General features: G+C 34.5%; 1 protein-coding gene across 3 annotated transcripts in view; it reads right to left on the bottom strand.

Moving 5' to 3' along the window:
- Positions 1-27,020, bottom strand: part of LOC118892753 (cadherin-10) — a 120,088-nt gene that overhangs the window by 38,544 nt on the left and 54,524 nt on the right. For all 3 annotated transcript variants that reach the window (XM_036847655.1, XM_036847653.1, XM_036847654.1), the window contains exons 2-4: positions 18,474-18,768; positions 16,818-16,937; positions 16,201-16,368 (exon numbers count right to left, since the gene is read on the bottom strand). In XM_036847655.1, coding sequence (XP_036703550.1) covers positions 16,201-16,368; positions 16,818-16,937; positions 18,474-18,768 — 583 coding nt within the window. The remainder of the gene's footprint in view (positions 1-16,200; positions 16,369-16,817; positions 16,938-18,473; positions 18,769-27,020) is intronic.

Here is a 27,020-nt window from a genome sequence, read left to right on the forward strand (position 1 = left end):
TACCGTATACTAACGCATATATATGGAATCTAAAAAAAAAAAAAAAAAGTACTGATGAACCTAGTTGCAGGGCAGGAATAAAAATGTAGATGTAGAGAATGGACTTGAGGACACGGTGCCGGAGGGGGAACCTGGGGCAAAATGAGAGTAGCATCGACATATATACACTATTGAATGTAAAATAGTTAGCTAATGGGAAGCAGCAGCAGAGCACAGGGAGATCAGCTCGGTGCTTTGCGATGACCTAGAGGGGTGGGATAGGGAGGATGGGAGGGAGGCTCAAGAGGGATATGGGGATATATGTATGCATATGGCTGATTCACTTTGTTGTACAGCAGAAACTAACACAGTATTGTGAAGCAATTATACTCCAATAAAGATCTATTTAAAAATATAAAGTAAAATTCAACTTCAGGTCTCACAAATTTCAATGATTATTAATTAAAAAACATATATATACATAATAACAACAAAAGGAAACATAAATGAGTGTCAGCAGGAAAACAAAAACAAAACACCGAAAAGCAACAATAAAATAAAATTCAAAAGCACGAAACAAAACAAATTAAACACTTTAGCTGAATCATATCAACAAAACAACTAATATGGAGTCATCACATGAAGAATATTTTAAAAATATATTCATTATGTTTTAAGGAGTAAAAGTTACAATATTTTTACTAGACAATGAAAAGTGGCTGGCTATATTGTTATGAAGCCAAATACAAAACATAGATATTACCAATATAATAGTTGAAGTCAAAACAGTTAAAAAATAATGGATGGGTTAAACAGAAAATTAAAGTCACCAAAGGACAGAATTGGTGAGCTAGAGGACAATAGAAGGAAGTACACACAATTAAAAATTAATATATAATTGTGTGGTTGGAAAAAATAAAAGGCACGGATCAAAATGTCAATGGACCTTTCAAGGTAACCTCTGATCCTAGAAACATATTGAGCAATGTCATCAAAATTTGATGACAAAGTTATTCTGAACCTTGAATATTCACTATAGGCACCATATTAATCAAGTATGATAGCCCAATAAAGATAATTTGAGACTCAGCAAATTTCTCTGCCTTTGGGCTTTTTAAAAGAAACTAATGAATGTATTCCAGGAAAATAATGGGCTAAATCAAGATACAGGAATACAGGAGATCTACAGAGCTACGTATCCAAGTTACAAAAAGTGAAAAAGAAATGTCTGGGATGGCAGATTTTCTTGAGCTATAGAGATTAGCCAGCCCGTACTGGAAGGGGAATACTGAGGAATCTAGGTTCGCAACTCTGAATGTTGCTAAAATGAAGCTAAGTGCTATAGGGTTTTTCACTAACAAATTTTGAACAGCTGTACCCACTGCACATCTAAAGCACAAACCTGTAACATCTCGGAAAATACAACTTTGCTAAAGAGGATCTTTAATAGTCAGTAGTTGAAATCATTACATGGGAAATAAAATGTCTGGCTTTTTTCCTCTAAGACTTTTGAAAGCCAGTGTATGCTTTTGTATACATTTTTGGACTAAAGATCAAACTTTTACAGGTAATAGTATAGTACTTTGAAAAGTGTATTTTAAAAATCATAGAGCTTTTTTTTAAAGACAGTTAAAAGGTTCTCAAATATATTTAGTGCTTCAGTGAGAATGCTGTTGGGACAGAAAGACAGAGAGGAAGGCTGAGAATGGTGGATATAAAAGAAATTTCATAACAATTAAATTTGCTAAGAAAACCATAGTTCAAAAAGAGTCATGTACCAAAATGTTCATTGCAGCTCTATTTACAATAGCCAGGACATGGAAGCAACCTAAGTGTCCATCATCGGATGAATGGATAAAGAAGATGTGGCACATATATACAATGGAATATTACTCAGCCATAAAAAGAAATGAAATGGAGGTATTTGTAATGAGGTGGATGGAGTTAGAGTCTGTCATACAGAGTGAAGTAAGTCAGAAAGAGAAAAACAAATACAGTATGCTAACACATATATATGGAATCTAAGGGGAAAAAAAAAAAGGCCATGAAGAACCTAGTGGCAAGACGGGAATAAAGACACAGACCTACTAGAGAATGGACTTGAGGATATGGGGAGGGGGAGGGGGGAGATGTGACAGGGTGAGAGAGTGTCATGGACATATATACACTACCAAATGTAAAATAGATAGCTAGTGGGAAGCAGCCGCATAGCACAGGGAGATCAGCTCGGTGCTTTGTGACCACCTAGAGGGGTGGGATGGGGAGGGTGGGAGGGAGAGAGATGCAAGAGGGAAGAGATATGGGAACATATGTATATGTATAACTGATTCACTTTGTTATAAAGCAGAAACTAACACACCATTGTAAAGCAATTATACTTCAATAAAGATGTTTAAAAAAAAAAAAGAAAACCAATAGAGAAATTTTAAAAAGTGTTATCATAATTATATTAAGGGGAGCATAGACTGAGATGCTACTGAACTCCATTTTCATGAATAATGAAAAGAAGTCAAAAGGTAATGTAAAAAATATTTTAAAAATAACAAGAAAATATTACTTAAAGAATTACAGCTTAACCTAGATGAACTAAAAAGAGTAACAGTTTAAAGTTGTTTTCTGTGATGATTAGAGCTATGGGTGAGGAAGAATGGAATGGGTGGCTTATTTTTCATTTAAAAATTTTATCTATGAATTTAATACTTTGAAGCAAATTATTATTTTTTTTATTTTTATTTTTGGCCAGGGTACACAGCACATGGGATCTTAGTTTGCTGACTAGGGACTGAACCCATGCCCTCGGCAGTGAAAGCACCGAGTCCTAACCACTGGACCACCAGGGAATTCCCTGAAGCAAATTATTTTTTAAAACATTAAATAGAAAATTGACCTGATATTATTGGAGATTATCAGGTTATGGTAAAAAGATTCTGTATCATGGATCTTTTTAACATGGAGAGAGAGAGTACAAAAGAAAAAACCAGTTTTTTGGTTTCATTAATTTTACTGTCACATAGATTTCACTGGGAGTATTCTCTGGGAATTTGTTCTCCCACTTTTTATTTTTAGCTTGGACTTTTTTTGAGATTGCTTGGATTTCTAGGCACAGGTTTAGATTCTGAAAATCTGTCTGCTTTGAACTTGTCATAATAGTTCTGGTCAAGGATCCAAAATCACTTATTACTTCATTTTATTTCTTGGTTGGTGCAGAGACGATCTCCATCACAAAGTTTATTTCATTTTGATGACGGTAAGCATTATCCATGTTAATTTTCAGTACTTTCTGAGGTTTACCAGGGAAGTGATCATGTTCCATTGATTCATATTATAATAAGCCTAAATCATTTTATATATAAGGGATACACACACCCACACACATAGTGAGTGTGTGTATATACATGCACCAAAGTATATTTATTTTTCCTTGAAACACTAATGAAAGTGTTTTCAAGGAGTTCCATACTTTGCAGAAAAGCAATGATTAAGATTGAGGTCATTCATCAAAATAGCATAGATTTAGCTCTTCTGTTAAATAATTCAGATAGCTATATTAAAGGTATATATGTTGTATACACATATAGCACACACACATTCATGATCGTTTTAATTATATGGTAACTTTAGTAATTAAGTCATTCAATAAATATTTATTCAGTGCCCAAGATAGATAATTGGATAATGCTTTCTCTGGAATTGCATTTATGCTCAGAAATCTATTCAGGGACAAGATTTATTGGGTTTACTTCAAAGTTTAAAAAGTGCATTTCTATATTTTAAAGGTATGAAAGAGCTATTCATTCATACTTTTAAATGTTTTTCCAAGACTCGTCTGTTGAACACAAGTATCTTAGTTTGTCAAGCAAACTGAAATTGCTTTAATTAAGAGCATGCAAGGGTGTTTACCGTGTAGGGGGAGCAGCAGGAGGGGGTCCAGAAAGGAGACAGATTGTACTGCACACACTGACAAAGGCAAAGTAGCACCTGTCACCCATCGTACGTTTCATGTTTCCTTAAAGACATCTATTTGCATGCTCCTTATTTTTTATCTTACAGTTGATGAAGCTTTAATTATGTGGTAGCTTTCCTATCAATTCCAATTTATAGTTGTTTTAAATTCATTCCCAGGTATCTGATTGAATCATTTGCTTCTCTTTTAATGTTTAGGGCAGATAAATATTTCTTCCCAGTGAGTATGTTCTTGGTTTGGTTATCGACTTAAGGGCGAGGCACAAATGCAAGGAGGAGAAAGGTAATCGCCATTTCCGTATCACCTATGAAAAATTGTATTTAGAAATAAAAATCTAAATGGTAATACTGCAAAGAATACTTCCTAAGGACTGGCCAAAAGATAAGGCTACTTAAATAAGTGTATTCTGAGACTATTAACGACCTCACATAACATCTAAATTTTCATTATTAAAGACTTAAAACAATTTTAATGCGTTTCTGTTTTGTTTTTTTGTGTTTTTTGATTCAAGATTAAGTATTCCAGGTCACTTTTTCTACCAAAAATTTGATCAAAAGGACCTTTGTACTTGAGTATTAAAAACACTGCAGATTTGTGTACTGGAAACAGAAGTACCTGACAGCTCAATGTAAGATACTTTGGAGGAAAGACATAAGATGGGCACAGTAAGAGATGTGACAGCGTGACTTCATCAGGAACAACAAAGTAGATGCCAGAAAACAAATGGGAGAGCTAAGAGGGCAAACGTAGCTTTGGAAGCTTGGCAACAGACAGCTGCCGTTTTGTTTTGTTGATAAAAACCAGTAAGTTTCCAAGAAATACAATTTGACTCTTTCCTTTGTTCCCTGCCCTTGTTTCTATTCACATTTACATTAACTCTCTACTTTTCCAGAGTTGTGAGAAAAAAGCACCACATATGTGAATCAACAAAATAATTTAACATTAGTTTAATTTTTTATTTGCTTTGTGTGTAATCTTATTGTCACATCTCTTCGCTGCATAATAATCTCAAACAACACTTTCTCTAAGAAAAATGACACAATTATGCACATTTATAAACCATTCCATTGTATAATGTTTAAAAGATGTTTTTTAATGAGCTTAACAGGAAGAAATTAAAAACAAGATAAAGCTCCTGAGAGGAAACTGCAGAGCAGTTAAGGAAATTATGCAATGCTAAATGGGCATTTAGGAAAAGGAGCGGAGAGCTGAAAGTCACACCAGAGACTGACAGAGGATTGAGGGTTTGGAATTGAAGACACCCACTAGAGGAAAGGCAGAAACCTATTCTGTGAGCACTGGAGACATGATCACCAACTTAGCTTTGGGCATTTAAGTTAAATTAGAGCAAAATGAGATGCTGCAAGATGTCTTAGTTTCCTGTTCATGCCATTGAAGAAAGCAACAGGACAAAGCTTTTAGAGAAGCTGCCATTGATCCCCAGAGATTAGGGAATCCATCTTGATTCATTTCTTTGAAATTGTCTCCAAGTTAACTGGCATCAATAAATACACACAATTGCAATGTGTAGGAACATAAAAAGTATATAGAATCAGGGGAGGTTAAGATAACCTTAGAGTCATTCATAAACATATTACATTGTACTAGGTACTCAGTCTCTTTGCAATGCATCTTCCCTGAAATTGTAGTCTTACTAAAAACTCTGTAACAGCGGCTTAACTGAGTCTAAATATATTTGCACAGCTAGTTCTGTTTCTATATATCTCTCTCTATACCTACCCAGGGGTATTTTCCAAGTGTGTTCTAGAGGATACCATAACACAGAGGGACTTCGAATCCCATGATGCAAAAATGCTAAATCGTTTAGTCTAAGGCAACTTTCCACGGGAATAACTGGAGAGCTCCAAGTGGATTTTTGTATAATTTCTATTTTTCTTAGAGAAGTATATATTTCATCATACTTGGAAATCGTACATTTCCTCAGTTATGTCACTCTAAACATTTAGCTTAGCTGAGATCATCACGTCTGTTCTCACTTATATATCGTGTGTGTACATCAGATCAACATAGTTCACTGTCTCCTAGGTATTTAAAACCACTATCTTTCTGCAGGAATCTTAATTTAAAACGTTCGAATCAAACTGAAATCCCTGTCTCTCTTCAAACAAGCTCTTCTGGTAGAAAACTAGAAAGTATCTTTTGCTCTCTTTCTCCCTCGAACCTTTTATCGACCTAATTACTACGTCCTACGGCTCAACTACTTAACTATATCTCAAATCCCTCCTCTCCTCAGCTTCAGTTCAGACTCTCATCAACCTTTGCTCTTCCGATCCAAGCAATGTGCTTCGTTGCTGCCAGAATAATTAGACAAAATGAAGAACTGTGCCTGGTGTTCTCCTAAAAAATACTCCCTTACATAACATATGTAGCATTTTATTTTTGTATCCAACCCTTTTCATGATGCTGACTCTGCTATATTTCCATTCTCATCTCTCACAACACCTGCTTCAAGCCCTGGGATCCAGCCACACCAAATCACACGCATTTCTCTGAATGTCACCTGTGTTCATTCTGTCCTCCCTAACAAAAACGCTCTCCCCCTCAATGCCTGTTTTGCTGCCTGGAAAACACTTAAATATTTTTCTCTTTCCTGGTCCCCTTACATCTGAAGGGTTGATCATTTTATGATTTAGGCTTTAATTGACAATTATAGCGTGAATGTTATTATATCATTCTCCAGTTATATGTGTGTATATAAGTTTACATGCATATGTGCATATATATGTGTATATGTGCATATATACTTACATTTATGCAACCTATATACAAACTCCACCTATATACACAAGCAAGCAAAAGAGTGAAGGAGACTGTGTGTGAGGGAAAGTACGATATAATAAAATAAGTGTATATATGTTTATTTGTGTGTGTGTATGTGTGTGTGAGAGAGACAGAGAGAGAGAGGTGTTGTGTTTTATAATCTTTCAAAAGGCAAACCATTTATGTATGTATTCTGTTTCTTATTTCTCTCTATAAAATAATTAGTTTATTATTATTTCCTATCATACATACTTCCACATAGTACGGCTTCAATCAGTGTTTAATAAATCAAAGAATGCTTCAATAACATTCTTTCTTTGTAATTCTTACAAATTCTAGGTACTAGGACCATGGGGAAAAATCCTACAAATATTTGAGGCTATTTTTGTGATCACGGTAAAAATCAGAGCTATATCTAGCCTATATAAATTGTAGAACAGTGCTTTTGAATATAAGAATATTCATTTTCTTTAGATTAAAAAAGGGAGAAAAGAGACATTTTTAATTTCATTCCCTTCTTTCTCAGGCTAAAGCATCTTCCTTGGGACATACCTGACTGTTGCTCTACTTGAAATGTGCTTGATAATTTTAAAATATGCAGATCAGCCTGGGGCCTACATTACCTTAGAATCCCCAGTAGAGGCAAGGTTGACTCTATTTACAAAGCGAAAATCAGCACTTATTAAATCAAACCTCCCTTGTACCAGGCAGGGATAATGGTAGTCTCACAGCTCACTGAAAGTACGTGTCTTAACTCCCTGCGTAGATCATATAGACATTTCCTTGAACGACCTTGTCTCATGTAAACTTGTTTATCTATCCGCCAAGCAGCATAAGGATCCCAGCAAAGCAGTCACTCATGTTTGGTCCTTGGGTAATGCAAAAGCACTAACAAATAAAGGTTTGATTTTCCTGGGTTTGTATGAAAATGCATGGACATTGTAAGAATTCAGTATGTCCTACCTAAAGTTGTTCCTGTAATCTATATACAAGTAGTGAATCACTGAATTAACTAAAGGCAAGATGTACCAGGGAAGATAAAGAGAGTCTTTGATGTACCAATTTCTTTCTTGGTATAGTGGTTAGAAGCACAGATTTTTGAATCATCAAACCCAGATCCTCAACCTGGCTGTTATTTCTTTTCCAGCTGTAGAATCATAAACAAGTGATTTAAGTTTCATGTTTCAGTTTTTCTTGAACTAATAAAAAGGGGTAAATAAATATATTATGTTACATTATAATTATACAGATACGAAGAGTGAGTTAATTTTATATTTTACCGTGTTTAGTCCATGCTGTAACACTGTGCCTGTTACTATTATTTTTATACTGTTGCTTTATTTTATTTAAATATAGGCAAATCAGACAATCCATATTTATGTAATTTAATGAGCTAAATAAAGTCAGTAGCCAATAAAGGTCATGCAGTTAAAACAAACAAACAAACCTAGGTATGAAATCTCTTCTAGGCGCTGAGTGATTCTACAGTTGCATAGTATGGCATCTGAATTAGCTATATTTGTGTATAATCTTTAAATATAATTTGATGGAAATATAAAGCGTTGGCATCAAAATACTCAGGAAATTAGAGTCTCATTAAATTTATTTGTACACCCAAGTGCCCATCATCTATAATTTATCTTAAAAAAAAAACTTTCCTATAAGTGAGAAATTCTGTTTTAATTTTCAGAACTGACAACCAAATGATGAAAAATGGATTTTTGTTACCATTCTCAATAAGTCATGGCAAAAAGATATAGTAAGCAGCAATAACTTCACTCTTTTGAGTGCACTTGGGATAGATCTGTAATCTTGCATAATAAATATCATATCAAATTCTCATAAATTTGATCTTGATTACCTATATACATAATATTCTGAAACATCTTAAGAGGTCAAAGATAAATAAATACAAATAAGACCATCACTCAATCATATTATATTTTGTATGCAGTTTATAAATTTTCTCTCCTCATGAAATCCCAGCTCAGCTATTACATAAATGTGTTTGTTACTGCTTCCTGACTTCCACTTTTCCACCTAAGCTGTCTGCAAACATGTTTGTGACTCAGTGCTAAGTAGATCAGGGGCATGGTTCTATGAGAGCTGGATTTCTCTGGAGGTCATACTCACTGTTAAGCAGGATGAGAAAAATAATCTCTCTCTTCTCTGTGATACAATGTGTGGGAAAGCAGCTACATATGAATAACAAGCTGTGGTCTTCTCAAACTATGTTCTAGAGTTGGCTCTTTTTGTGGGTTGGAATTTTTTGCCTGATCTCAGATGTTTAGTTGCTTTCTTTCTTCTTGAGTCCTAGGAACTGTCCCATCCAAGTACTAGAGCCAAGTCCTAGGCACCAGCTTGTTGACTGGAACCCTGACCATCGACATAATCGCTTTTGTAAACTCTTTTCCTCTAGGCCTGGACCTTCCTTTCTGATGTCTATTTTTCATTTTTTTCTTTTTCTTTTCTTCTTTTTTGGGAATGGATTTGAGAGAGTCTTACCATACAACATTCTCTTCTGTATTAAGGCAAAGATGCTGGGAGCTGCTATTCAGTGCTCACCTCTGCAGATCAGCTATTCCTTAATCACTGATTCTGGTCTAGATGAAAATTAGTATCATAGCATTTTTCCAGAGCCGCTTTTTTAAAAGGCCATTTGGGCACAAATCCCATTGTCCCGAGTGTTTTTGCCAAGCCCTACAATGATCAAGTTCCAGTAATTTACTCTCTTCATAGACCTTTTCCATGGAGCCTATTTTGTTTTTCTGATGTTAGGGAAAGAAGGAAGGATGTGAGGTGAAAGAGACTAAAATATTCAAGTGAAAATACCAGGTGGATAGAATATAGGTGATGGAGTAAAACTTTTGTCTCTGTTAGCACAATGAAACATAGTGAAATTCAAGGACCATTGTACATTTGACTGCTTGGAGAGCAGGAACATTTGCTCTGGAGTCCTCATCCACGGATGTTCATTTGTTCATATGAGGTACACCGCTGAGATTATAGGTATCTCCTGGTTTAAGGCACTTTTATTTCATCTTTTGTGGGCCATTAATGAATAGCAGCACAGCATCAGAGCAAGAAAAACAAGATTTGAAACACTGGTCATACTCCTTGAGAAGGAAGAAGGAAGGGGAGGAAAATCCTTATGTATGGAGAACCTTTATATGTTAGTTACTACTGAAAACATTTTATATATGACCTTATTTCTTAATTGTAGCACTCTAAGTATTATAAATGTAGAAACTGATGGCTAGAGGAGCTGAATTGTCTAATTTTATGCATTTTCAGTTTTTAAAATTATTCAGGCCTCCTTAGAGAAGTCTCCCCTATTCATGCTTCCTAAAATAGCACCCCTGCCATTCTCTAGTCCTTTATTCTGCTTTCTCTTCTGCATGCACTTACCCCATTGCCAGACACTATATTATGTATTCCTGTGATTATCACTTTATCTTCTACACCTTCCTCCAGTAGTTCATGTCCTTGGTTGGCCACTGAAGCCCTAACTCCTGCTTTGAGCCTGGACAAAGGAGGCTCTCAAAATTATCTACTGAACTACCCTTAACCCAGGATTTATTTTTAACTATTACAATATATCCCTTTTCTATTTAATTTTCTTGTTCACCTCAGCTTCTTAAAGTGCAGGCATTATTTCTTTGATCGTCTTCCTGACTTTCTTTTATTCCTCGGTTTACTACCCTCCAGCTTCTTTGAAATGATTTCTACTAAAACCAATTGGGAAAGATCACCCACAATTACCCTCATTATGCTATTCAGCACTCATTTTATCTGACTTCGAAGCAATTGTCACGTTTGTCCTTTTTGTCCTTTTCTATCCTTTGTTATTCTGGTTTTCTTGTATCAAGTTACAAAAATAGATAAAAAATAGAAAAGCAAACATTAAAGGCACCACCAAAGATAACCCTCATCACCGCTTTGAAGCAATCCTTTACCTTTTTTTTTACCTGCACAGAATATGCCCTTTGCTAATATCCTACATTGGTAATTTTGCTAATTTCCAACTTCATGAACTCTCCTTCCTTTCCTGCCCTTATTGCTTTTAGTAGTCTGAAGAAGATTTATATCAAAAGAGAAATTCTCCAGAAAACCTTTCACTGTAAAGGATGCACTCAGTCCTCCTTCCCCCTATTTGGAAAAGTGCTGCTCTTCTGTATGCCCATTAAATTCTGTCAGACATATCATTTCATATTGAAATATTCTCTCCCCTCCTGGACAGTAAACCACTTGTAATCAGGAATCAAGATGTTAGGGAACTGTTGACGGAAACCACCTGCCCTGGCCAGGCACAATAATAACTGCTTGCATGAGTTGTTTCACAACAGGAGATCTCAGTAAGGAACATGGTGCTGCCACTGAAACCTAAATGGGAGAATTCAAGAGGGGCCAAATGGAGGGAGGAGATGCCAGCCCATAATATGTCCCGCCAGCCTCCCAGAAACCCTCATGCTAAAACCCATCTTTGCTGAGATGCGTGCACCACCAGGAAGTACCCTGAGTCAGAGCAAATATGGGTACAAGCAAGATGATTGACCAGAGGCAACTGGGAAAGCTAACCCCATTACCATAAAACCTGAGACAGTGAGCCACATGGTAGAGCAGTTCTCCTGGGTTCCCTTATCCTGCTGCTCTCCGCCCGGATGCCCCTTCCCAATAAAGTCTTTTGCTTTGTCGGTATGTGTGTCTCCTCGGACAATTCATTTCAGAGTGTTAGACAAGAGCCCACTCTCGGGCCCTGAAAATGTAACAAAACTTATTAACCTTCATGGGCTTAATTGCAAGCACAGTGCTTATCGGTGGAAGGTAAGCAATAGACTTTTTTCTTCACTAATTGTTTTTAAAATTAAAGTCACTTGAAGTATTCCAGGATTCTGAAATAATTTCAACAGAGATATTGTTTTGGTAGTGAAAATACAATTTAATATCTGGAGCAAAAGAACCTAAAAGACTTTTGGAACTCAGTTTTCAGGTGCACCCCAGCCTTCTAATCCATTGCCTCTCTTTTAGAATCATACTAAGGTGTACATGTCCTATTAATGTTCACATATTTATATACCTCTAAAACCACAAGAGTATAATGGTAACTTAGATCAGGCACACAGTTATGCGTTTGTTAATTCCAACAATAATTGACTATTGCCAATGTTCCCGTGAGCGTAGGGCTCCCTGATCTAATCTCTCACTAACCTCCTTGTTGTTTGGTAAGATCCAACCACACTGGTCTTCATTTCTTAATATTCAACTTCCATTCAACATCATTCAACTTCCAACTCAGGGTTTTCCATATTCTGTTCCCTCTGCCTGAAGGACTTTCCCATCTCTTTGTATGGTGAGTCTATTCCATCTTGCAGTGTTTGGATGAAATATCACCTCTTGAGCAAGACCTTCCCTTATCCTCTCCCTTGGAACACTTGTGTTCCTCTTTTGAACCAGAACTGAGCCAATACCTTGCATGTACAGAATTGTTTTCTTATGTATCATCTGCCTCCCCTGCTTTAATGAAAGGTCATAGGGACAAAAAAACAGTTTTTTTTTAACAATATTCATATGTCTTGTTTCTAAAATAATGTTTGGTGCAGGAGTGTTCTCAATAAATAATTTTAGATAAAAAAATTTCTGATTTCACTTGAACAGTTCCTCAGATAATATCAAAGTTTCTCAACCTCACCTCTGATGACATTTTGGGCCAGGTAATTCTTTGTCATGTGAATTGTAGGGATGTTTAGCAGCACCCTAGCTTACACCCAATAGATGCCAGTAGTACCACCAGTTGAGACAAACAAACATGTCTTAAGACCTTGCTAAATGTCCTTTGGGGGACAAAACCGTCCCTGATTGAGAATGATTGTTATAGACCCACACAATAAATAAGCTAAACAATGAAGGAGGACATGTGGGCTTTCATTTGTCCTTGTCCCCTCCAAATGATGGAGATTTTTATCTTCCGCAGATGTACCATATTGGGAAATGTGGAATTTGGATCAATCTGTATGAAAGTTTAAGTTTTGACTCTACTTTTATAATATTGAAAAATAATAATAATACAGCAGTACTTGCACAAATCAGTATTACAGAGCACATAAATACACTAGTGCCAGCCACTGAGTCAAGCGTTTCATATACCTTAAATCAGCGGTCCCCAACCTTTTTGGCACCAGGGACCGGTTTCATGGAAGACAATTTTTCCATGGACGGGGTTGGGGGGATGGTTCAGGCAGTCATGCGAGCGATGGGGAGCTACAGGGAGTGGCAGAGGAAGCTTTGCTCGCTCCCCCAATGCTCACCTCTTGCTGTGTGGCCTGGTTCCTAACAGGCCGCGGACTGCTAGGGGGTTGGGGACCCCTGCTTTAAATTATTCAGTCTTCCCACTCCATGGGGTAGGCACTGCTCTCCGGTTTTACTGAAAGGCACTGAAATGGCACCTTTCTACTAAAACGTCGGTTCAGTGGAGCAAGGTGAAAAAGCTACTAAGTGAAGAAGACAGCATTGGGATTCAAGAGGATGACTCCACAGTCTGTGCTGAACTGGCCCATATGGCAGCCACTAGCCAAGCTACTGACCCTCATGCAGCTATTGGCTGGAAATGTCATTAGTCTGACTTGAGCCTTGATGTAACTGGAAAATACTTAATGAAAGAGGGTATCTCAAAGAATTATGGAACAAGAGAATGTAAAACATCTGAATAAGTTTTATATTGATGATATGTTTAAAGGATAATATTGGGTTAAAATATCTGATTAAAATAAATTTCTCCTGCTTATTTTATTTTTTTAATATGGCTGATAGAAAATTTACAATTACTATTGTGGCACACATTTTTGGTTTGCACATTTCTATTAGGCAGTACTAGTTTGTCCTCTTTATTATTTCCACCCTGAACCTCCTTTACTTCTTCCATATATTGGGTATAATGATAATAACAATGAGTCTACACAAGTTAGTTGTGAGTTTCAGTGATATGCTACATATGAAGGTCTTCATAAACTGTGGAACTCCCTCCAAACCTCAGCTATTTAATGAAATGATATGAGAAATTAAAAACTAGTTTTCCACATGTTAGGTGACTTAGACTATCAAGTAACATTTTAATTGCCATGACTGAGTGTTCCCAACAGTAAGATATGGTTGCAAATATTCATAGGAGAAAAGATAATTGAGAAAATAAAGATCCATAAATTATGTTTCCATCTATAATTAAAAAATAATGAGACAAGACACAGAATGCCCTAAAACTTCTCATAATGTATTGTGTTGTACATCTGGAGTTGGTCATGGACTTCAAACCACCTCTGCCATTACTTGCAGTTCGGCCTTAATGTCTATAATGTTCGTTTTCTCATTTGTAGAATGGAGATCAGAATACTGACCTCAATGAGTTGTTCTGATAAAATAAAGTAGGTCAGTAAATAACCTGATACAGGGTGAAATAAAAACGCCATTCAGAAAACATGTTATGCTATTGCTGTTTCTTTTTTTTATTATTATTACTATTATTATTATGTCAGGCTTGTGTAATGTGCCTACCAGATACCAACCACAAATTCTGACTTAACAAAAGAAAAGAAAGTAATTAGTGAATGAATTAATAAAGGTGTTACAGTAGAAGAAAAATGATAAAATGAATTTTTATCAGATATTTTCATCTTTCAAATGTCTAGTTTTTCCATTTAATTAGAATCTATTAATTTGCTTATCAAATGCATAATTTTTAAATGGACTGTATTTTGGACACATGTGTATATATGTTCCTGAGAATTTACACTATAATAATCCTCTTAATGGTCATTTATTACTCATAAAATACTTTTTTCACAAATATTTTTGCTCATTGTGGATTATGCAACCACTTAACGGTTTGTTCTCCTAGATTTGCATGTCCATTCTCCTGGTAACAGGCTCATGCTAAGAGGTGGTTAGAAATACATATAAAATGTGAAATTTAAATTGTAGTGCAACGAGGCATGTCTTTAGACCTGTTCTAAAAGAACTATAAAGATTTATTATTGGTTTGCTTTTCCCTGCCGATGCTAAAGGTAACCTGAAGTTGAAACCTGATAATTTGAAAACAGCATAAGCAAACACCCTTCTCTGTGTTTTGGGCCAAACACCACAGTAGCAATCCTGAGGAGCATGTACCTTAAATATCCAACAAAATATCATAAAAATGCATAAGCATATGATGAGTCCACTCAAGAATATTCTCTCTGAATTGTATAATCTTTCCACACATGTGATTTTAGACAATTCAACTAAAATCATGTGTATAATCAAAGTTAGATAAAAATAGTACAAGAAAAGAGGTGAAATGCTTTTAAAGAGTCAAAATAATACAGTGAATTCTTAGACTATAATTCTTTCTGTGCAATGGCCTTTAGTATAAAGATATAAATATCACAGAAAGCTATTGCTTTTTACACTTTAATACTTTATCACAAAGTTATTTAAGGCAAAAAACAAACAAACTAAAATTGGGATATCAATTTAGAAGTTAATACACAGCAAATGTTAAAAATTAAAAACACAGATCATACTAAAGCCTGTGTTTTATGCCACATTTCCTAACAACGTGAGATTCCATCTTGAAGTAAAGGGTCTTTTAGATTAGCAGGAAATTGGCTGAGTCTTGGCGGTGTCCACTGAGACCCAATACCATCCTCTCTAGCTGCATGTATACCAAATTTGCATAAGAAAGGAGAATAAATAAATGTAATTATATGGTCAGAAGCTAATGGTTCTTAACTTCTTCTTGACCTATTTTGAGAATTTGAAGGTTTCATTCTAAACCACAAAATAAGTCTATAAATAAATCAGAAATACAAAATGTTTTAGTATGATTGCCATTCCAAACACAGATATTACATGCAAGTCTGACACAGTGATATTAAATGGAAGTCTGATTAGTTTGTAAGGTTCCCCCTATGTAGTTCTTTCTGGCTAAGTTCTTACAATATGGCAAATTAGTTATTTTAGTGAAAAATTTTACCCTCAAGTTAGAATCTTCTTTATTAAATTCTAAGTAGAAATAAACACATTCATTGTAGAAGTATAATTTAGTTTTTTTTTTTTTTAATAAAACATTTCCTTTGCTGACAGAAATAGTTCTTAGATGATAGAGTATATATATGTATATGTATATATACATATATATATATAGAAAGAGAGAGAGAGAGAGAGAGAGACAGTATATATGTAAGCTTGCATGTGTATATGTATATATATGGAGAGGTTTTGTGATCATAGATCCCTCTGTCTCTGAATGAACTATGTTTGAAATATTTAACTTTTATCTCTTGATAACAGTGAATTCATCAGCATATACATATTTTTTTTTCTTCATTTTTGTAGCACATTTTTGGTCTGTTTTAAATGAAATGATTGACAATTGATTTTTCTCCTCTTTTCTTTTTTTACTCTAAAGCTTTTGCCCTGCACAAACACCATTAAAGACAGCTTACTCTGGGGGAAGCGTGGCGGATTGTCATTGACGTCTGTCAGCGTGATGTTGACCGTGGTGGTCCCCGATAAGCCTCCCATCTGGCCACCCATGTCTTTGGCCTGGATGACCACCTGATACTGCTCCCTGTTTTCTCTGTTCATGTTTGGTAAAGCAGTCCTGATGATACCTTGAAGAAAATGGAAAAACTTTTATTATGCTCATTAAAATCTCAATTATTAGTTGATTAAGCTCACAAATTGTAAATCCAAAATAGTAGTGATTTTTGAAAGATGAAAATGCTTTTGCTATTAATTTTTATTGTCTAGAAATTGTAAAAGTGATTCTATGTAAATATTTTCTGATTTGTGTTGTTTTTCTATTTCCTAAAGAATATCGTATGTGCTGTCTAGTGCCCTAAACCCAGATGCAAAAACATAAAAGCAGGTATATTCCCATTAGCTCGCTCGATCATTCAACTTTGAGTTCTTAAATCTTTAACTGTGGCATCATCACTCTTCTGTGAGTATTAATGTTAGGATTTTGTTCTTATTTTCCCACCTTTTTTTTTTTTTTTTTTTTACTTATAAAGATCATAAAGACTACTAAATGAACAAACACTGATTCATGATTCCTGACCTGTTTCAGGTTCCACAGAGAAATATGGCTGCCCTTGAAGTATGCTGTAAATGACTCTGGCGCTGTTCCCATAGGAAGGGTCATCGGCATCTGTAGCTGTGACTTGCACCACAGAAGTACCTGAAGTATCCAAATTCAGCTTAGTTCTGCACAGTACCAGAAGGAGGAGCAAAAGCACTGGTTTTCATGGAAGACTTCAATGACTTTTGGCTTTAATAATGACCTCTTAAAGAAACATTCATATATAATTTAGATGAAAATAATACACATATAGCGTATTATAGGTGAACTTTGAATTCAACAACATATTTTATTTAGCCAACAGGTGTATTTTCATGCATGCAATAGATAATGCTACAGTGTATCAGATTATAATAAATGCAGACACTTTACAAATGCTCGGGTTTGATATTTAAATTCATTTTCACATAATAGATTTGTTTTGTGTAAAGGGCATATCTAATCACAAAGGAGTAAGTATGCTGTTTTTTCTCTCTCTCCACTAATTAACTATAAAAATAATTAACATCTGTTCTAGAATATGATTTTATGAATAGATTAAATTCTAAATTTAGAAACAATCCAAGATGATCCCAAGTCCCAAGAACTATTAGAAACTATTTAATAAAGTTCAAAATATATAAAAGGGCTTTATATTAAGGTGATTGCCAAAAGTCCTTGGGATTTAGTGAAGTAAATATTAAATAATAATCTCTGAACAATGCTTTTGAGAACTGCAGTTGGATATTTTCTATTAAAATTGTTACAAGGAAAAAATGTATCAGAATTGTTTCATCAGTTTATACTTCTCCCACATTTGAGAAATGATCTATTCTACTAAATCCAAATACATTATCTCTAAAAAATGTTATTGTTTTTTGATGTTTAATTTTCTGTGGTTCTCTATTTAGCAAAAACATGAAATCAATCTTAACTTTCTTTGCCTACAAATACACCTTCCATTTATTTACATTGAAAAAGGAAGTCTATTTTCTTGAATGTTATACTTCCAGTTTTTTCAAGCCTTCTGTCTTACTGCTTCTGCAGCCTAACTTTAAATTCTGTATCAGTTTGTGATTAGCTGTTGATTTTCAACTGGTTTATTTGAATAAGAGATTTATATCAGCAGAGTTTTATATATAATGGTTAAATTGAAAGGATGTTTTAAAATATTTAATATGAAGTGATAGAAAATCTAATTAACTCCAATGTTCATAACATCTAGGTAATCCAGACAAACTCTTTAGGCAAATTATGACTAGAGTATATATGTAAAGACTCTAGACTATGTTTATGGTGTTCTAAGTGTACTTATAATATATTTGGAGTCAGGACTTTACACAGCTGTTCTCCAAATCCATGCGACAAAAATTTGCATTTTCATAGTTTTCTACTGAAGGTCAATGGTATTTTCTTGGATTTTTGAAGGAAGTGTCTATTTATTGTATTGTAGAAAGTTACAAACCCATAGGAAGTGAGAAATGCATTCATCTTTTCTTTTTCCTGACTCATTTCATAATTCAGAAAATTAAACATGCACTCTTAGCAGGGAATCAAATATGATTTCAAGTAATTGATCATAATATTTTAAGAATTTCTTGATAATTATTTTTTATACTTTTTGAATACCATCATAAACACTGTAAATGAACTTACCTACAACAGACATTTCGGGAACACTCGCCGTATAAATTTCCTCTGGGAACGTTGGTTCATTGTCATTGATATCATGGATTTTGATCACAAACTCAGACTCCGGTTCTACTGGCCTCAAAGTTCTTCTGTTAATAGCTTGTGCGCGTAGAGTATAAAAGGCCTTTTCTTCCCTATCAATTCTTCTTGTGGCATGAATGTCACCTGTTTTTTCATCAATAATGAAAAGAGTACCAGCTCCATCTCCAGATAAAATATATTTGAGGGATCCATCTCCTTTATCTTGGTCTGAATGAAGCTAGGGGGAATAAAAATGAGCATATCCATGATAATGTCTAAAGATACATAATGCAGAAAGAATTCAAAGAAGGTCTCTCAAGTCACATCTTTGAAAAATGGGGTCAGTTATCTTAGTTCTTGAAATAAGAGTTGAATAAGTATGATCACACTCATCTATATGCTGTAAACAATAGGACTAGCCTTTTACATATCAGTGTGATTTTTATTCTAAATGGAAAAAAGTAATAAAAATAAACCAAACACAGCTCCTTTCTTTGCTTTGCTTGGTAAATAACCATTTCCGTAGGCAAATAACTCCTGACAAAGACATAAGTCATTAGTCTTGATATGCTGGTGTAAACATTGCTTCTCTCATCTCTTTCTGTGAGTGGAAAATTCTTTTACTCTCATATTATGCAAGAAATTTACTTCCTGTAAACTTATTATTAATTATTGGAATTAGCAATATTTTAAGAACTGTTAGACAGGCAAAGTTGCATGAGACATGGCTTCTATGTTAGAAACCCTACCCATCATTCTCTGATTCACACGAATGACAACAACTGCCCCAGAAATATTTGTGGGGTTCAGAGCAAGAGTACAAATAGATGTCTATATAACACCTGCCTATATATTTTAAAGTTATAAATCAAATTAATAAACTGTAAAATAAAATATGCTCTATCTAGTCTCCTACCTTGTCAAATCTATCTTCTTAACAACTGCAAACAACAAGTTCTGTGTAGAAACAATGCAATGTAGGGCAAGCCTTTTTCTTGCCTCCTTGCTTATGCCCACAACACTCATCTTCCACAATCTAGTCATCACGTCAAAGAGCTTGGCATGCATTCATGTGGATATATCAGCCTAGTCCACATCCCACCCCAGTGCTAACGCTTGTCCAGGACCCCATGTGTCATGGGCAAATTCCATCCACAATTGCCCTGTGGTGGATGGGGGATTGGTTCCAGGACTAATCTGTGGGGGATTGGTTCCAGGACCCCCGTGGATACCAAGATCCAAGGATGCTTGAATCCCTTACATAAAATGGCATAATGCAGTCAGCCCTCGGTATCCATGGGTTCAGCATCCATGGATTCAACCACCCATGGATTGTGCACTATGTTTACCACCTGTGGTTGGTTCAATCTACAGACACTGAGCCCACAGATGTGGAGGGGTGATTGTATATCCTTTTTTAACAGATGCACACTAGGCCAGCCCTCAGGATTAAGGGTACATATAAAAATGGGTAAATCTGGCCGTTGGTAGACTGACTTGGAGAAGAGACTCTCCAGGATCTAGAAGCAAGTTCAAGGATGTTTGGGCAGGGAATAATGGGTCCCGAGTACTTCAAGGATGGTCTGCAAATGGATGTGCGGGTTCCAGATGTGAATATCCCCTTGCCTGTCATGGAATTCATACCCTGAGGGAGAGACTTAGCCATGCATGCCTTTGTAAAACACAAGGATTGTAAGTTTTTCTCTAATTGTACCACCACACCAATAAATATTTTTTTTAATGCTAAGATCATGTTTCCTTATTTGCAGTAAGAGATTATGCTTTAAAATTTTTATTTTGCTTTTCATCTGCTAAGAAATAGAAAAAGAATGTGTAGATTTTCTAAGTTTTGATAAAGCATATATTATAACTTAGATATCATCATGCACATGTTGTCTTTTTTAAATTTGAGGTATAGTTTTACAATATTGTGTTAGTTTCAGGTATACAGCAAAGTGATTTTGTTATATATTCTTTTTTAAATTCTTTTCCATTATAGGTTATTACAAGATATTGAATATAGTTTCCTGTGCTATACAGTAAACCCTCATTGTTTATGTATTTTGTATATAGTAGTGTGTATCTGTTATCCCCATACTCCTGATTTATCCCTCTCCCTCCTTCCCCTTTGGTAATAAGTTTGTTTTCTATGTCTGTAAGTCTGTTTCTGTTTTGTAAATAAGTTCATTTGTAGCATGTTGTCTTTTTTAATATTCATATAAAATATAGTAATAAATTGGAATAGGCATACTGACCTGTAGCTTAGAAAAATAAAAACTGGAGACAATATCCTTCCATTATGCAAAATATTATAGAGTTAGATATTTATCTAAGTAGGTTTGACTTTTGCTCTTTAGATGATTAAATCAACAAAAATTTTTATCTATTTACCTGTAGAAGTATTACACTGATTATATTCTCTTTAAAGTAGAATTTTGTTACTTTATTTGAAAGTTTCTTTTTCTTTATAGGAGCTTATATCAATGAACTTGGCTGTGAAAACATTTTTATGTGGATATCAAAATTGTTTAAATTAAATGAATATTTAACCCCCTTCCCCAATATATTTTATTACTGGTTAGGTAATACAATATATATGTAATACAATATATTATATACAACTGCTGGGTTTACAAAAGCAGTCTATATTTTTGTTAATGGTTTGTAATAATCAGCATTTAGCCATTAAATATGGATCAAACTCCATTTTGCTGATTTTTGGATAAATAACTCATTATTACAGATATAATAGGAAAAAAACCCCAAATGGATATGTACTTGGAGAAAAAGATATAGAAGTCAGGTAACAAATAATTTTTTACTGCATTTTTAGCTATTCATAAACAACAAAGTAAGGTTGAGAAACAAGAAATATCTGCTTTTAACTAAACGGCTCTCAGAAGTAACATATGACTGTGTTGTCCAGGGAACTACTCTCAAAAAGTCACAAGACTGAAGCTTTTTAGTAACTGAAAATGCACAAAGTTGCTGGGAAACTTTCCAATTATATAAATGTACAATAATGTGGCAATTTTCCAAATGACAGATATAAGCATTGCATATTTCTTATTCTGTCTGGGAATCAAAATAGTTCAAGAAAAGATTATTGATATTATCAATCATCTGATCATATAACTTTGTGATTTGTACTGGACAGTTATGATGTTTATTGTCTATTCATTCAACAATTTTAATTGAGAAATATTTATTTACTCTCATAAGAATCAGGTAGTTCTAAAAGTAAATGAACAATTCCATCCTGGTGCTATGGAAGATTCAAACACAGTGTGTAATGGAAATTCACAGGATAGTCCCTAAACTAGCCTACAGGAATGAGTGAGGATTTCCTTAAGCATATATCACCTAAGTTATGTGATAAAGAATGAGTAGAGGTTAAAACCTGGGAATTATTTTTGCATTTTACAAATTTTACACCTCATAAAGAACACTGGATGAATATAGAACGTAGATTCAGAGTGGAGAAGGAAATAAGACAAGATGGGAATCATTAAGACCAGTTCTGCTCTTCTAATTGGTTAGACGTGCAAAAAAAAGTTGCTAGTATAGTGAGATTTTAATTTTTATAAAGCTCAGTTTTGCAATATGAATCACAGCAGGATTTTTACCTTCACTTATACTACAGAGAGTGAAAATTAAATCTTGTAATTGGACCACATAGGGTGGCAGTTTCCGTTGGATTAGAAAATTGAACATGATAGTTGGGAATCAAAGAGATGAGGGTTGGAAGCTGGACTGTTGGTTTCGTGGGTCGGAAATGAAAGGATTTCTACCTTCTCATAATTAAGAGAAATGAATTAGATCTATGAATTTATAAATGTTGCTTTTAAGAAACCAGACATAATAATTTTTTCTTGAACTGTGAGAGCCTGCATAAAAGAAAAGAAAAAGCATTTTCTTTTCTTACAGAGGGAAACAATGGAACACTAACACTAGAATAAAAGGACAAAAATGACCATATTTGGGGGCTTGACATTAGTCTATGTTTATTGAAATATTATTTAAATAAACATATTTGAGAATTGGACAAGTAAAGAGACTGCAATTGATATATACTATGAGGCAGAGACATGCATTTCTAGATGTCCTAAGACTTGGGAAGTTGCTTTCTGCCCCAGATGAACCTGATGGGAGACAGAGTTAACTACTAAGGGGTATGATGATGATGTTGATTTTCTAAAAGTTACAGAAAGAGACCAATGGACAAAGTTCTTTAATTATAGTCCTCCGCCTAAGCTCCCTCTCTCTTTTTCAAGTTTCTCTTTATTATTGTAATTATTTCTTCTTTTGCATACTCTTCCCTCCTTACCCTGGTATTGTCTCTCTCCATCATTCCTTGTGTGTGTGATAAAATTTTATTTTACATTCCAACTCATTTACTAAGCAATGATCAGACAGGGGTTAGTCCTTATAACTGTAGCTTTCTCACTACTCTTCCTTTTTTCATTTGGATATTAGTTATCAATACTTGGATTTATTAAATATTTAATTAAACAAAATCAGTTAGTTGTTTGTGCTATTGAGAAGTGGGATTATGGATCAAGTGCTAAATAACTTAAAGCGTCTACTCTGAAATAAATTTTATATTGATTTGACCTTGTGCTATTTTATTATGTGAGATATTAAGGTTTCTTTAAACATAGAAAAAAATATCAGATTATTGTGGCTTTAGTTCCTCAGTAACCCCTGTGTGAAACATTTGTGCCACAAATCCTTAAGAAGAATTTTATGTTAATACTGACCTTTTCTTTCCTTGAGGAAAGCCTATTAAAAATTCACAACCTGCTGTGTTCCTTGTAAATTCACAAGCAGATAAAGGACATGGCAAGGTACATGACAATTAATGAAAACAGAACAACTGGTACTATGCACACTTAAAAGTCATTTTCCTATTATTTAACTTTTTAAATTTGGATGTGGTTAATTATAACTCATTTGCTTATATTGATTAGTTTAATAATTAAAACTATACAATCCACTGAATTTAAATAAATATTTTAACGGCCAATTATTTAATGAAAGCCTAGTAATTTTAAATGTGGCAGGTTTTTATAACATTTCATGTAAAGCATTCATTTTAATATATTTGTCTAAAACGAAGTTTGTAAGCTAAAAGGGGTCTTGTGGCTTATCTAGTGTAAGGCCATCTTTACTTTTAAGAGGAAGAAACTGAGATCCAATCAATTTTTTATCACACAGGCGTTAAATTAAGATTACACTTGAGGATCAGTGCTTTGTTGGTGGAACTTTTACTTCTTAATATCAGTTCATTTTTATTTTTCAGTTTCTCACATTAAGCTTGGAAATACTATAAAAGCAATCAGAGTATTGATCTATGAAGTACAGGGAATTTAAGTAATTTGTTACCAAAAGGATAACTGATAAAAGAGTTTATCTTATACTTTCCTCCTTGGCTGGAAGAAAAATGAACAAGTTTTAAAACGTAAAAAAACGTATCTTTCAATACTGCCAGTAAAAGTCTGATTACTAGTTCAGAGGAATTTATGTTGCTGTGTGAGATTCTTTCTCATTCAGAATACTGATACACTTTTAGATATTGGTCATCGTTGGTATTTGGTTTGATCCCCAACACTGGGAAAAGACAGTAGAGAAAATTAGAATCATATTTGTAGAATTATATTAGGATTGTATTTATAATGGTTAGACTAGTTCTTTGAAGGATACATTTTGATAAATGAATCCAAAGGACTATAAGATACACTATCTGAGTTTAACAATTTCTTGTTTGTGTGTGTTCATTAACTTCAGAATATCAGAAATTGTTGAATAGATTTTCTAACGCACAGTGATAATTTTATGCCTGCTGTTCTTTCAAACAGCCAATATATTCTATATTGGTTTTTTTAAAAAAATCCAGAATATGGCTAATATGCTATGCTATTCTGGTACCATCATCATTAGCATTTTGCTCTAATTGCTCTAGTGAGTAACATAATATCAAATGGAAAATAAGGCATTGAATCAGGTAACTTTAAGTTTGCATCCAATAAAAAAATACCAGTGAAGATGGTCCAGCACCAGAAAACAGCTGAAAGCATGTTAAAGCAAATAAACACAATCTGGTCAGAAATAAATAAGTAGTTACTCATTTTGTTGAGACTAGGGGAAAAAAGGGAGGGGGGCAAATCTTGAATTGGAGTGTGTGACATTTACAGAGTAAGATGGAGCATTATTTTAATATTAATGATATGGAAAAATATACATCAATTTTTATGAATCCCAATGAAACAATTTTTTCTTCAAAAATAGAAATGGAGAGGAGAAATTAAGCTTATCTATCAATGGAATGGACTGTAAAAACAACTACAATAATTTAAAAATACCCCATATATATGACTTAGATTAATAAACAATTTTCTGAACAATTTCTTTCTGGGACCAGAAGCAAGTATAGAGGATTAAATGATTGACGGGCAATGTTGTCTGTTTAATTTAGTGTCTGGCGAAAAAAAATCAAGTGGTTTGTTTTCCACATTTGACAGTGTTCTCTGGAGATCTCCCCCAGGAGTACAAACTCCAGGGGGCATCCAGATTCAAAAGCTAGAGATTCCTCTTCCTGTTTGGTCTTCTGAGAGTGCAGCCCACTGACAGTTGGCCTTGTGCTTCTGGGCCACCCTGATTGATGAGTCCCATCTTGGATCATCCTGCAGTTTGGGGGGCTTTCTTAGACACCGTTAGGAATTACTCAAGACCCTGCAGCAGGTCAGACTTCTTAGCAGAGAGTGCTATAAAATTCTAAAGACATCTCCTGCTAGGACTGCTGCTAATTCACATCTTACAGTGTCTCAACTCGTACATTTCTTTCCTGGTACTGTAAAGATACCAAGACTACATTGAAGGCATTTATTTAAGTTTTCCATAAACACAGTTTTATAGGGCATTATCTGCTTCACGACCATAAATGGTATGCATAATACACAGTAGACACATTCTTTCTAATTATTGTATTAGTTTTCCTTTCCAAAGAGAGTTATTGGGGAAATATTTTAGAGAAGGTTCATATTCTTTTAGAAGCCTGGCATCTTCCTTCTATAGTTTTGAAGATCACTAAATTATGCAGAGTATTCCCTTGCAGTGTGAAAATGACATTGAACATTTCACACCTTATTTTCCCCACAACGTGAAGTCTTCTTAAGCATCTTAGATTTATAATATGGGAGTATGTGTAAATACATGTCTAAAAATTGTTAAGTAAATGCAAAATATTTAAAATCAAGAGATTCATTTTTGATTAATAAGGTCTACAGAAATCAGAGAAGAAAAAATAAAGGGTGATCATCTCTTCTTTATGGGCTTCACAGGCAGCTGAGAATCTTTCCTTCCTTCTTTTAAACAAGAAAGGTATAATGATAGGAGGTATGAAAGGAAGGAGAGGGCTAGGGATACCTATTCACTGAAGGAGTTTATTTAAATAAGTATTTTTTGAATCGGATTGAACTAAACTAAACTGAGGAGGGTAATGAGAATTCTGTGTGCCATTTTAGGACTTAGAAGTTTTGGAGATTTTGCTACAGAGGAAGTATTTGAAGCTGTTGAGTTTCTAAGTCTAATTCATAAAGATGCTTTTATCTTGAAAACTATAGACTGACAAGTACATAATTGGATGCCCAAAGGAGAAGGACTAGGCAGCTGCCTGCTGTCTCTAGGGGTTATGGTCAAGGCGGGGAAAATGAAAAGGGGTTTGGATCTTTACATTTGTTGGATTTTTTTAAGACACTGACTGAAATGGGAATCTGAAAAAGGGCTGTGAATTCTATCCCCCCTCCAAATCGTGTGTGTGTGTAAAATACAAAAAGAATGTTAATATGCGGTATCAGGGAGTACAAATATAGCCCTAGACCACTAAATTAAAAACTTCTATTCTAGGTAGATTTTATATGTTTTTCCACATACTCACACACACACACACACACACATACAAAAGGAATTAAGAAATCAAGGTACATGTTCTCCTTATGAAAGGGGATTGCTCATTTGGTGGAGAAACGTTCATATCTTCATAAAATGAGGAAACCTAGCCCCCAAACTTATCTGACAATATCATGCCCCTACAACTTGTGTCCTTCCCCACTACCTTGATTTATCCACCCTGAAAATTCTTACTCATCGATAAAGATCCTATTTATATCTTATCTCCTATATGAGGCATTTTTTCAAACTCCTTTGTAAGGCTGAATTGACCTCTCTTTCCTTAGTGCCCCAATTATCATGTGCGTCTGTTTGTATGAGTGTGTATATAGGTATTATATATATGTATATACATATAAAATTTTATAACCACTTCAAATTTTGAACTATTATTTTTATAAGTCTTTATGGAACTACAAATATATTTTGAGGATGAGAAACGAGTTTTCTATTCTTATGGACTCCTAACATTTCACAGTACATAATAAGGAATTATTTACTTGTAAAAGGAAATGGACATCAGAGTCAAATACCACAGACATG

This window comes from Balaenoptera musculus, chromosome 3 (genome assembly GCF_009873245.2).
Source record: "Balaenoptera musculus isolate JJ_BM4_2016_0621 chromosome 3, mBalMus1.pri.v3, whole genome shotgun sequence".
Taxonomy (NCBI): Eukaryota; Metazoa; Chordata; class Mammalia; order Artiodactyla; family Balaenopteridae; genus Balaenoptera; species Balaenoptera musculus.